General features: G+C 69.0%; 1 protein-coding gene across 1 annotated transcript; it reads right to left on the reverse strand.

Annotated features, from left to right (window-relative positions):
- Nucleotides 1–641: 641 nt before the first annotated feature.
- PIPOX (pipecolic acid and sarcosine oxidase) lies at nt 642–4854 on the reverse strand. Its single transcript, XM_090025341.1, has 8 exons — nt 4467–4854; nt 4219–4367; nt 2762–2975; nt 2462–2644; nt 2092–2244; nt 1690–1848; nt 1435–1510; nt 642–1178 (listed from the first exon to the last, which is right to left on the reverse strand). Exons 1-8 carry the CDS (start codon nt 4842–4844, stop codon nt 1048–1050), a joined length of 1443 nt encoding a protein of 480 aa, XP_089881467.1. The 5' UTR covers nt 4845–4854; the 3' UTR covers nt 642–1047.
- Between the last annotated feature and the right edge of the window lie 8291 nt (nt 4855–13145).

Consider the following 13145-nt stretch of genomic DNA (forward strand, 5'->3'; position numbering starts at 1 on the left):
TCGAGCCCGCTCCTCGTGCTTGATTTATGGGCTGGTGCCTTGGCCAGGAAATGTGCTGAGCAGTCACTCTCCTCCGCAGCCCAGCAGCAGCGGGGGGGCTGGGCTCTCCGGGCCCCCAGCCCAGCCTGGGAGAGGGTGCGGGGCTGGCGTGAGGCTGCCCCAGCCTGGGTGGGCTCCATGGCCCTGGGGGGCTGAAATCATCTCTGCATCCTAATGCACGTGCGGATTGCTAGCTGCGGACGGGCACCTCTCGCTGCCCGCTGGGCCCTGCAGGGCGCTGGTGCCGGGGGAGCCGCGGGCTCATTAGCCTCAGACACCCCAGCATCCTAATCCATGAGCAGCCTCCGCGGCCAGGGGCTCAGGCCCAGCAGCCTCCTGCGCCAGGCACGCCCCCCTGGGTAGGAGCAGGGTGCCCGAGGCTGGCGCTCGCAGCCCGGCGGCCAAAGGGTTGCCGGGCTCGCGGGGGCCCGGGGATCCCCCGGCTGCGCTGGCCCTGCAGGCGTTGGTGGGCAGGGCCCCGATCGAGCGGCGTGCCCGCAGCTGCTCAGGGGATCTCAAACAAATTGGGCAGCTGCGGCTCTGGGCACCGCCGCGCCGACGCCGCACTAATGCGCTCTCATTAAGCGCGGGCGATCTAATGATAATGAAACGGCACATTTAACATTAAAACATTTCACTTGCTTCGACGCAGCGTCTCTCCCTGCCAGAACGGCTCCATCCTCGTGAGTCTGGCCATGCACCTAGATGAGGGTCTGGCGTGGACGCGCACCGCCGCGGGACAGACGGCAGTGCCAGGGAGGGGGCCCTGCAGAGCCTGGAGCCAGCGCCAGCCCTGGCGTACCTGGTGCATCCGGCCCACGGCCCATCGAGCCCAGGCGGCTGCCCCGGGCGCAGGCAGGGGCAGTTTCACGTGGGCAGACAGGGCTGCGGGGCAGCGTCTTCCTCCGGCTTGCCGTGGGGGCACCGGCTGTCTCGGGGCCTCCCCTGTGGGTCCCTGGGCTGGGCAGTGGCTCCTGGCGGTCCGTCTGGGGTGCGGGCAGGGAAGCCCTACAGGGCCGCCCGGCGCTGGCCGGGGAAGCGCTGGATCCGGAACGGCTCCATGTCGCAGCCCGGCGCCTGCCCCAGGCTCAGCTCGCACAGCACCTTCCCGACGACCGGCGCCAGCTTGAACCCGTGGCCTGCGCGGGCAGGAGGAGAGCGGAGACTCCAGAGATGGGAATGGCCCCCCGGTGCCATCGGCTTTCCCGTGCGTCCTGCCCTCCGCCTGCCCTCAGTGTCCCTGCCCCTGCCCCTGCCCCTGCCCCTGCCCGTAGGGGAGCCTGGGGCTGCTCTGCCCTGTGGCTGGTGCCTGGCACGGGGACACATTCGGGGGTGTCCTGGAGCAGGGAAGGGGGTGCCCCAGGGGTGGGGGGCTGTGGCACCCACCCCGCTCACCTGAGAAGCCGGCGCCAATCACGATGTTGCTGAACTGGGGGTGCCGGTCCAGCACGAAGTCCTCATCCGGGGTGATCTGCGGGGTCCAGTGGGTCACAGCGAGGGGGTTGCTGGGAGCCTGGACTCCTGGGTCCTGTCCCAGCTCCAGCCGCCCTTGACCCTGGACTTGGGTCTGAGGGTGAGGTGTGTGCACTGGCCAGTGCCCACCTGAGCCGGGGGAGCTGCCCTCGCCCTGCCCCTACCAGCATCCCTTACCGTGTACATGCAGGTCTCCACCACTGCCGGCTCGGGCTCCAGGCCGGGCAGGTACCGGCTGACGAAGCCGCGCAGGATCTGGATGTCGGGCAGGGCCGAGCCCTCGGGCTCCCGGTCCCGCTCGTCGGGGTCCACGGGGCAGCCGTGGTGGTAGCAGACCTGGGCGGCGAGCAGGGAGACACCCACGTCATGGGCAGCCCCAACTGAGCGTGCGCCACTAGTGGTGTTTTTGTGAGCACACATGCACGTGCGTGCTGCACTTGTGCACATGCCTGGGCCCCCTCTCCTGTGCATATGTAGTGTGCCTCTGCACGTGTCCACATGTGTGTGTGCGCGTATGTGTTTGTGTGCCCGCATGTGCCCGCCCTGGGCCGCGTGGCCGGCATTCCCAGCCGTGCTCACCTTCACCATCCCCGGGTACTCGCTGGCCGGCAGCCCGTAGACGTCGTGGGGCGTCTGGCTGGTGCGGAGGCTCAGGAAGCAGGGGAAGCCCGCGGCGCTCCCGTAGGCCCCGGGCACCTTCTCCTTCCAGTAGCACACGCTGACACGCAGGGGCTGGGGCAGGAGGGCGCAGCCGTCACTGGGGCAGGAGGGCCCCAGCTGCAAGCTGCCCGTGCTCCTGGCTGCAGCAGGTGAGGCAGGCGCCCTCTGCCCCAGGCACAGCAGGGCCACGTGCTGCACGCGTGCAGCCACGTCAGCACACGTGCAGGGCCAGGCTGGAGACGGGTGCTGGTGCGAGCAGAGGCCCGGTGACTCCTGGCACCGCGCTCACCTGGAGGGGCAGCTGCAGCCCCAGCGGGGCCAGAAGCTTGTTGGTCCATGGCCCGGCAGTGATCACCAGGCTCCCGGCCCGGTGCACCCCCGCGCTGGTTCTCACGGTCACCACGGGCCCCGGCTCGATGGCCACCACCTTCTCGCCGTCCCGCAGGGCCCCGCCGGCCTGGAGGAACAGGTCCTGGACCGGGCACAGACCAGGGCTCAGCCCTTCACAGCCACCCCTCGTCCCAGGACGGAGCTGACGGGGAGGGGGAGCCGAGGCCAGCCTTGCCTAGGGGTAACCCCCTGCCCCTACCTGCACGGCCCGCAGCGCCTTGTCCGCGCGGAGCACGCCTGCGGTGGGCTCGAACACGGCCGTCTCCCCGCCGTAGGCCCGCACGCCGGGGAAGCGCCGGGGAAGCTCCTGCGCCGACAGCAGCTCTCGGGGCACGCCGTGCTGGGCCAGGCTCTGCAGGCAGGCCCCGAAGGCTGGGCTGCCCTCCGCCCCCAGCACCAGCAGCCCCGTCTGCCTGCGTGGGGGGGGCAGAGCTGGGCATCACCCGGAGCAGCCCTCAGCCCCCTGCACCGGAGCAGCCTCCTGCCCGGGCCCAGGGGAGGAGGGCCAGAGCCTGCCCCCTGCTCCTCTCGCCTGCGTTTCACCGCAGGGGAGGGAAGCCCTTGCACCAGGAGGGCTGGGCATGCACCGCTGCCCTGGGTGCCCCCCGGGGCCCATCTCCCAGCCGGGCAGGTTGTTCCCGTGCCCAGGCTGCATCCGAAGAGACCAGTGTCACGACCTCCACCCTACGGCCGGGGCCTTGCCCGGAGCCAGGGAAAGAGCCCGGGGTCTGGCCCCGGTCCTGGCGCGGGTGATGCCCCCGGGCCCGTGGACAGCGCTGTGGCCGTGCCAGGAGAGGCCGGCTCTGCCTTGCAGCTCGGCGCGGCTCTGGCCCCGGCCGGCCAGGCGGGCCCTGTTCCCAGGGACCGCGGCGTCTGGCTCTGCCCTCTGGACCGGGCAGACCAGCCCCGGGCTCAGCGCCCGCCCTGGGCAAGGAGGGAGCCAGGGAGCCGGGCGGCCGGTCCCCACCGCAAGGGCTGCCTCCTCGCGCCCGCCTGCCGAGATGGATAGCTCCATTAGCCGTGACCCCGGTAGACGGAGAATCATTTCCATGCTTATTTCCTTAATGGCTCTTCCTTTATGGAGTCAAATAAATTACGCGCCGTCCCAATCTGTCTTGTTCTGCCAGGCAGCGTGCCGCAGCTCCCGGGGGGATCGGCGCGGGCTGCTGGGCCCGGTCCTGCCGGGGGGCCGGCCCTTTCTGGGGGGCCCAGGCCAGCAGCGGGCAGGTGCCCCGGGTCAATGCCCTGCATGCCGATCCTGGAAAGCTCAGCTCCTGCTTCGGCTACAAATGAGCTCGGGGAGCCTGGGCCGGTCATTATGGAGGCCGCGTGGGCCGTCGGGGGCTAGGGGCACCGCAGCCCCCGTTCGCCGTGCCAGGCTGGAGGACAGGATGCCACGGCACAGACCCCAAGCACAAGGGGCAAGGGAGCCCCCCGATTGGAGGAGGTGACATTTGCACACCAGAAATGGGGCAGTTCGGTGCGTTTTCATTTAAGAAACTGAGCAAAACCAGAGCCTGGGCGCCAGGGCGGCCGGGCCCTGTGCCTGCCGGGCTGGAAAGCCTCCTGGCACTCGCAGGGGTGCGGGGCCTCGGAGCGGGCGAAACGGTCCCAGCTTGACCAGCTGCTCCTGCCCCCGGCCGCGGCCGCTCTGACCTGTGGAGCTGGACGCCGGCCTCTGCTTCCAGCCGCGCCCAGAGCCGGTAGCACTCGGGCATCGCGCGGGCGTAGTGCGGCTGCGGGTAGGTGCTGCGGATGATGCGGCTCTGCCCGTGGGAGCTGCCCCGGGAATGAGGGAGGGGGAACTGCCGGCACGGGGGAGAGCAGCCTTAGCGGGCGCTCCCCCCCGGCCTGGAGCCTGCGCCGCTCGCGGGGGTCCCGGGCAGGGGCGCGGGGGCTCGTACCTGCTCCAGCAGCAAGGCCCTCCTGCCCCGCTTGGCGAGGTGGTAGGCAGCGAAGGAGCCCTGGATCCCCGCGCCCACGACGATGGCATCGTACCGGGGGCTGCCGGCTGAGCTCGGCGCAGCCATGTTCAGGCCCCGGGCGCCGGGCCAAGGGGCGGGAGTGGGGCCAAGGTCCGGGCCAAAGTTAACTGCTGACTTGGCTGGTCGCCCCTCTCTGGCCCCACGCGGCTCCGAGCATGTGGCAGGCCCTGGGTCTGTGCCCGGGGGGGTGGCACCCGCTGGGGCAAGCGGAGCAGGCCGAGCTGCAGCCACCCTCGCCCGCCCGCCTGCAGAGCAGCCTGATTCGTTTTGGTCCTTCCTGGCATTAGCATGCTGCATTTGTAACCATCAGGGCAGCAGCGAGCAGCGCCTGGCGCAGGAGGTGCCCAGCCCTGCACCACCCACCCGGGTCCCAGCCTGCGATTTCTGGGCCCAGAGATGGAGTTACCGCCGAGGGAGGAAAACCGCACCCGAGCCCACACAGGCAGCAACCCCAGGAGAGAGGAGCCGGGGCCAGAGGCACTGCCCGTGGCGCTGCCATGTGCCAAGGGGAGTCGGGCACCGCGCCCGGCCCTGCCAGGACTCTGGGCTCCATCACGCCCGGTCTGGGGGCTCTGCCAGGGCAAGTGCCACCCCGCGGCCTGGCCCGGGGTCACCCGCAGGCAGCTCCCCCCGCGCGATCGCCGCGCTGCAGCAGTGCCGTGCTGCTGCGCCCGTCACGACGGTGATTGCCTTTATTAGGGAAGGTAATGAACGCTGGAGGGGGCGAGATGACGGTGCCCTCGCCGCCGCAAAGCCGCTAATAAGATTCTGCAGCGAGCGCGGGGAGCAGGGGGGGAAGCACATTAGGAGCTGGATAATGAGATAAGTGAAAGCCTGCAGGGAAGGCAATTTCTGCGGACGGCTTGCTGCGTGCCTGGGGGCATTGTCATTTGCCGCGTGGCCCCCGTTGGCATCGGGCCCCCGCGCCGGGGCTGGCAGGGGCAGGCAGAGCCCTTGCACCGTGCAGCCGGCTGGGCCCTTCCTCTCCCCGGCCTGGAGAGGAGCAGGGCGCACGTGGCCCGAGCCCGTGGCTGGGGCGCGGTGGCCCCCGCCGGGCTGGGGAGGGGGCTCCGGAGCCAGGCAGCCCCCGGCAGGCGGCCCTGCCCACGCGGCTCCCCGGGGACGCCGCGCTGTTTACACATCAACATCTTAATCAGGCGATGCGCGGCGTAATTGAGCTGGCGCCGGCAGCGCGTGGCGCGGGTGCGGGGCTCGCTGTGCGCCGAGCGGCGGCAGAGCCTCATTTTCCAATTTGTCTCCAAAAACAGGCGCGGGTTGAATTGCCGGTGGGGGTGGGCGGCTCCCTTGGCCTCGGTGTGGCTGCAGCCGCGGGTCTGGGGGCTGCCCCGGGACCCCGCGCCCCTTGGAGGCTCTGGGCCCGCGGGAGCTGGGGTCAGCCTGCTCCTGGGCTCGGGGCGGCAGGGCTCGTGCTCGGCGTTTGCTGGGACCGGAATTGCTCACGGGCCCACGAGCGGTGCCCCGGTACCCGCCCCACCACACAGAGGGGGCCGAGGGGCTTTCCCTGCTGCGCCCCCCCACCGGCCAGGGGGTCGGGCATGGCGTTTCCTCGGGCGCTTTGGTGGCAGGCAGCTGATCTGCTCCTAATGGCGCGCTGCCGGCCTCCCTTTCGTGCCTTTCATCTCCTTCCTGGCACTTTGTAGCTGCGGGTATTTTTAGCCTGAGCACAGAGCAGCTATTGCTGCTTCTTCCCAGCCCCCCAGGCAGGGGGGCAGGCGGCCAAGCGTTGGCTCTGGGGGCGGGCGCCGGCATCGCTGCTCGCAGGCGCCTGGGGCAGGGGCAGCCCCCGGGGCCGGCTCCTGCTGGGGGCTGGCGCGGGGCAACCTGGGGCCTGGGCCAGCCGCTGCGGAGGGAGCTCAAGGCAGCCCCTAGGCCTGGCCAAGCCCGGCGATGGGACGTGCGGGGGCGGCTCCGGCCTGCTCTCCCTTGAGCCGCTCCAGCCGGGCTGGGGCCAGGGCACGTGGGGCTCTGGGCAAAGCCTCCTGGACCTCAGCTTTCCGGGCACAGAACATCCCTTCCCTGGAGGCCAGGCAAGGACTTGGCCCTGGGGGGTAGCACTCGCTGCCTGGGCCCCCACCGGCCTCTGCCTCCTCCTGCGGGCAGGGAAATGGGCCCATCGCTGCCAGCAACGTTGCAAGGCTCCGAGCAGCTCCTGCCACCTCCTCCTCCTGCGGGGGCTGGGGCGCAGGAGGAGCCTGGGGCAGCTCCCGCTGGCTTCGGGGGGCTCCCCGGTGCCGCTCGCAGTCCCTCCCGCAGCTGCGAGAGCCCATCCGTCTGCAGCTCACGGAGCCGTGCCGCCCGCCCCAAAGGAAACGGGCTTTCCTGCTGCTGTTTATTACATCCATAAAGTATTTTGTAGCCATTTTTCTCCCCGAGACAGCTGGTGATTTAGGGCCTTGCATGGGAGCCTCTCGCCTGCTCCTGTCTCAGCGCCAGGCCCCTTCTCGAGGAAAGGATGCGGGGGTCTGCAGCAGGCTGGTGCTGGGACCGGGGACTGTGGGGCTCAGGGGCCTGTGTGGGTTTTTCCCCCCTTTTTGATTTCTATATAAAAACCCTGGTAGCGCCGAGACGCCCGTGTCTCACTGATGGGATGAATAATACATGCAAAGGCTTCTGCAAACTGCGTTTGATCCCCGGAAAGCAGCAACTGGCAGCGTATTCCCCTGCCTGTGCCGCCACGGCGCCCGCCCGGAGCTGCCAGCGCTTGGCTTCACCATTGATCTGAAGCGTGTGTATCTTTTAAGTTGTAACAGGAGAAAAGAAAAGCCAAGGAGGAGAAGCCCCATGGGCCAGGTCGGAGGTGGTCAGAGCCAGGGGACGCTGCGCGCTGGCGGGAGGGGGCAGGAGAGGGGCTCTGGGTGCCCGTCGCCAGCAGGCGCGTCGTTCAGGCAAGCGGGTGGGACGTTGCTTGGGAAGCCCTTGTCGCCAGGAAGGCCGACGGCTGCGGGGCTGCACTGCCAGCAGATCGAGGGCAGTGATTTCCCCTCTATTCGGTATGGGGGAGGCCGTGTCAGGGGTCCTGTGTCCAGTGTTGGGCTCCCCACTGCAGGAAGGATGTGGACTAGTTGGAGGGAGTCCAGGGGAGGGCAGGGAACATGCTTGGGGGGCTGGAGAACAGGATTTAGGAGGAGAGGCTGAGGGACCTGGGCTGATTTAGTCTGGAGAAGAGAAGGCCAAGGGGGATTGAACAGCAGCCTCCACCTCCCTGCCGGGGGGCTGCACAGAGGACGGAGCTGGGCGGTCTCAGTGGCGGCAGGTGACAGAGGAGCAATGGGCTGAAGTTGCAGCAAGGGAGGTTGAGGTTGCATATTAGGAAACGCTGTCTTCGGAGGAGGGTAGTAAAGCACGGGGACAGGCTCCCCAGGGAGGTGGCAGAGTCTCTGTCCTCGGAGGTGTTTAAGACCCGGGTTGACAAACCTTGGCTGGGATGATGCAGCTGGGGCTGGCCCTGCTTGGAGCAGGGGCTTGGACTAGACGTGACCTCCTGAGCTCCTTCCACCCTCATTGTCTGTGCTCCTAGGACAAGCCCGTGTTGCAGTCCGGCCGGGCTGAGCTGCGGAGCTGCTGTTCTCCGGCAGCCGCAAGGCCGAGCGCGTCACCCGGGGCGGCTCCGTCCACGTGGGAGGCAGTGGGCAGCCGCTGGGCAGCCCGGCCTGGTGCCCCCACCGGGCAGGCGGCTTGGCCTGGACCTCGCGCGGCGGGGAGAGGGGTGCTGTCTGCAGGCACAGCCTGGCTCGGCGGCAGGGCCCTGGGGACCACTCATGAAGGAAGGGACTAGCAGTCTCCGGTGCCTTCACCAAGGCCCAGCGCCACGGCGGGGGGACGCTCACCTGGTAGACTTCGTGCCCGGCCGGGTGTGAGTGCCAGGGACGTGCCGGGCACGGGAGCACGTGGCCGAGGGCCTGGCTGCCACCGAGGGACGCCACGTGCGCCACGGCCGGGGCTCCCCCGCCAGGGACAGCTCTGGGATTGCGGTGCCAGCCGCCGGGACACGCGCACGCATGCACGCACACGCGTGCGGAGCCCCGTGTTTCTGGTTCCCTGACAGCTAATTAGAAGAATTAATTCACTCTGGCTTTTGCGGTTTAAGAGACATTATTTACCGGTTAATTGTTGTTATTACAAAAAGTTAAATATCATTATTTATTTCGCCGCCCCGCCTGCTAATCTCCCGGTAATGGATTAGGTAGCGCGGAGCCTTAATCACGTTTGTAAGCAAGAGGAAAGTCCCGAAGCATGACGGGGAGTGGGAGGGAATCGCAGCCCCCGGCGCGGCGCGGCGCAGCGTGGCGCGGGAGGGATGTGGGGGAGCCGGGCTGCAGCTGGGCGGGGGGCTGGCGGGCCTGGCAGCGCCCAGACCCGGCTGCTCCGGGGGCTGGAGGAGCGACCTGGGAGGCGGTGGGGGTGTCTGACACCAGGGCCCGGAGCGCTGGAGCAGGACCCCTTGCACGCACTGGTCCCTGCCCCATCGGGGTAGGTACGCCTGGGACTCTCTGCACCGCCCGCTGCCCGGGGAGCCGGGCGCCTCGAGCAACGAGGGGCTCCCGGCTGTGCTGCTTTCTGGAGCTGGGCACGGAGGGCGCCGAGGGCTTCCTCCTCCGGGCAAGGCCGCCGGGGCGGGCGCAGGGGAGCGGGAGGCTGCCGGAGCGCTGCGCCCACCCCAACGACACGGCGCTGCCGGGAGGCGCGGGCTCTGCGCCACGCGCAGCTGGTTGCCCCAACAATAGGCAAGCCTGTCCGATCACCGTGGCTGCCGCAGGCGCTCCCACGGCTCCTCGCCCGCAATCTCCCGCTGTCACGCACCCGGCCCCAGCCAGCGACTGATCGTTTCCCTGTCGGGCGCCGAGGCCCGGGGAACTCGGCCGCCTGAGCCCCGCCACCGCGTCGGCCGGGCCGCCCTGCTCCCACCCTCCCGGCACGCCTGGCTTAGTTAGTTTTGAAGGTGCAAGTGTCCCCTGCAAAGCCGGGGCAGGCCCAGGGCTGGCGGCTTCATTTGGGCTGGGTGCCTTCGGTGGGAGTCCTCCCCAGCGCCTGGCGGGAGCTGAGGCTCTGAGCAGCACCTCCCCGGTAGCAGCCCCCGACGCCACAGGGAGCACCTCGCCCTCCCGCCGCCCGCAACAGGCTCGCTCAGGCCAAGGGGCAAGGCCGGGGCTGAGCTCCTGCGCCGCGTGGCTTCGGGCCCGCGGAGACCCAGGCAATCGCCTGCGTTGCTCCACTGGCTGCGATCTGCTTGGGGTTATGGATCCCGCTGGCAGCTCTCGCCCTGGAGAAGGGCACACCAGGTGCCCGCTCCGGCCGCCCCGGGAGCTCGGGCCCAAAAGATGTGCAGTGCAGGGAGGTGCAGGCACAGGGGCTGGGCTGAGAGAGCTCAGGCCTGGGAGCCCTGCATGGGTGGCTGGGCCCCTGCTCCGTGCAGGGCTGGTGCAGCCCGGCCTCTTCAATGCCCTGTGGGTGGAGGTGTGCTGGTGGTCCAGAGCCGGCGGGGGTTCCCATTGCACGGGCATGAGGTTGGCGCAGGCTCCATCCTCCCCTCAGCTCTGTGCAACCTGCCTGGGTCCCAGCTGGCTACAAACACAGCCCTAGCCCCCGCCTTCCCTGGGGCAGCCAGGCCTCGACTCGCGAATCCTCCCCATGCCCGTGCTCCTGTCCCCCGAGCCACGGCAGCCTCAGCGCCGGCCGCCTGCTAGCACCTGCTCTGCTGCTGATAAATTCGGAGCAGGAGAGAACAAGAAAGAGGAGACTGTAGGGAAAAAATATCCCCGGCCTCTCTTGTCCCCTGCATGGGCCTCTTGACCTGGGTTTAAATTAACTGCAGGCGAGTTTCATGGCTGCAAGAAATCGGCTTCCTAAAGAAGCCGCGAGGGTCAGGAGAGCTGTGCCATAAAAATGAAATACTGGCGGCGCGGGCCCAGCTAGATTGATGGGCCCGCGGCACGGGGAGGGGAGGGAGCGTGCCGGGGCACGCAGGCTGCCTGCAGTCGTGTGTGCCAGTGCATGGGGTGCAAGGCACGTGGGTATGCATGCGGGGGTGCCCAGGCGTGCCATGGGCTGCTGGGCTCTGGGTGATGTATGCAAAGCATGTGCACTTGTGTGTGTGTGTGTGCATGTGCCATGTGATGGTGTGGTCTGCATATGACAATGAAGGGTGTGTGCGCACTCAGTGTGTGCGCATGTGTAGGTGAATGTGCATGCATGCCATGTGTTGGTGCAGGTCGTGTATGACGACAGCGTGTGCCATGTGCACGTGTGTGTGTATATGAGTGCCATGTGCTGGTGTGGTCTATGCTGATGAAGTGTGTACACTCAGTGTGTATATGTGCATACACGTGCAATGTGCTGGTGCGGTTCCATGTGTGCACTGTGTGTGTATGCATGTGTGCGAGGGCCATGTGCTGCTGTTGTCTGCATATGATGATGAAGTGTGCACACTCTGCGAGTGTGCATGTGAGTGCTTTGTGCTGGTGTGCATGTGCATGCAGTTGCCATTGGTGCCCGGCTATGAGCACATCTGGTACACACAAGCAGGTCTGGTGCCACTGAGCTGCCTGCCTCCTCTTGGAAGATTTCCATCCAGGCCCAGCTCACCCGTGACATCACCGCTGACCTGTGACATCACCGCCCTGCCGCGGTACCACCCCGTTGTCCCACCCCGGGGATTTCGGCGTATGCCAGGCAGCAGCGGGGAACGGATGGTCCCTGGTGCCGAGGGAGCGTGTGGCAAGCCGGCCCTCTGCCTGAGCTCCCCGGGGCCGGCCGCGGGCACTGCTGCCCAGCCTGCCCCTGCTCAGGGACACGCAGGACGTTTTCCCCCTAGCTGCCCGCCCCACCGGCTCCCGCGGGGACCCGCCACAGGCCGCCCGGGCCCTGCCGGGCTCCACGAAGACTTTGCAGTTGGGGCCGCACCATTTTCACGACGGCGCGAGAGGCAGGAGCGAGCCCGGCATCTGAGCTGGCTCTGCCGGGCCCAGAGGAGAGGAGCCAGCTCCGGTCCCGGCGAGGAGGGGCCGTGCCCGTGCGGCTAGGAGCAGGCCCCCACGCCGCGCTGGCGGGAGCGACCACCCGGGGACACGCACGGTGCTGGGAGGCCGACCAGCCAGGGGCTCTCCCCCTCCACGTTCCCTCTCTTGAACCCCGGCCAAGTGACCGGGGAGCCGGGCAGCGATGGGAGCCAGGCCGCGGCCTGGGGAGGCCTGCCTCCGCCCTGGAAGGGGAGAGCAGCCACGTGAAGCAGTGCCGGGGCCCCCTCCGTGCCTGCCCAGGCCGGGCAGTGAGCCCAGGCCCCGCTGCCAAGCAAACCTGGAGGTGCCAGCCCCGCGCCAGCCGGGCGAACGTGCCGCCTTTCTCCTGCCCTGCTGCCAACGCCTGGGGCTCGCAGCAGGACGCGGGGCCGGACCAAGGGGAGCAGGAGTGCACGGCAGCCAAGGGGGCCCGCCTCCGGCCTGGCACCAGTGGCAGCGTTGGCGCCGCTCGTTCCAGGCCCAGAGAGAGCTGCAGCCGGGGCAGGCTGTGCCAGGGCAGCAGGTCCCTCCGCTCCCCCGGAGGAAGGCCCCGATTTCTGCCGCATCTCTCCTTTCTCAGAGGTGCCCGGAGCAGCAGAGGCTGCGACCCCCCGCGCGGGGCTGGCGCTGCTGGCTCCGAGCCGGCACCAGGCTGCTCTGCTAGGGGAGCCGCTCTCTCCTCCCCGCTGGGGACGGGGTGCCTCCTGCCCCGGCACGCCAGGGTTAACCCTGCGCCGAGCCCCCCACCCCGCACAGGCGGGGAGAGCGGGAAAGCTCCGGCTAATGAGGCCGGCCTCAATAAGGAGCACAGGGGTTGTACCAGGAGCCTAATTAGAGAGGCTCCCTGGCAGCCAGGAGCGGGAGGAAGGGAAGCAGTGGCAGCTGGGCTCAGGGGGGGCGGGGGAGGCCCAGCCGATCCGCCAGGCCTGGAAGATGCCGGTGCGGCCTAATTACGCTGGTGCAAGTCCGCGTGAGCCTCTGTGCTGCCCCCCCGGCTCCAGGGCTCCTGGCTCCATTATCCCCGGCATCACGAGAGGGGGTGTGAGGGGGGCTCGTGAGCCTCTCGAGACCACCTCCCCCCAGGTGCCGTGAGGAGGGCAAGGAGGCGGCTTTCCCTTCCTGGCCCTTGGGCTTCAGGCTCCTGGGGGGCTGGGAGCTCTGGCCACACTATGCCTTGGCTGGGCTCCTACCTGGCTGCACTGTGCCCAGGGCTGGGGGCAAAGCCGGGGGCTCTGCAGGTAAATGGGGTGAGGCTGGGGACACGGGTCTGATCGGGCTGGGCGAGTGCGGGCGTGGGGCAGGGCAGGGCAGGGCTGTAATGCGCATTAGTGGCAGCTGCAGCCCGGATTGAGGTCAGGCAGGACTGGCTCGGTCTGGGGTGGGGAGGGCATTGCAGCCCAGCCCGAGAGGACTGGAGCAGGGGCTCAGGGCTCCTGCCAGCCCTGTCCACAGCCGGGAGCCCGCAGCCCCGGCCGCCCCACCCCCAGCCTCGCCCGCAAGCCCAGCCCCAACCCCTGCTTCCCAGCGCCCCCGGCCGCGCTCTGCTCCCTCCGAGCCCGTCTCCTGGCCCTGACACGCGTCC

This window comes from Crocodylus siamensis, chromosome 13 (genome assembly GCF_052110815.1).
Source record: "Crocodylus siamensis isolate JL-2025a chromosome 13, ASM5211081v1, whole genome shotgun sequence".
NCBI lineage: Eukaryota > Metazoa > Chordata > Crocodylia > Crocodylidae > Crocodylus > Crocodylus siamensis.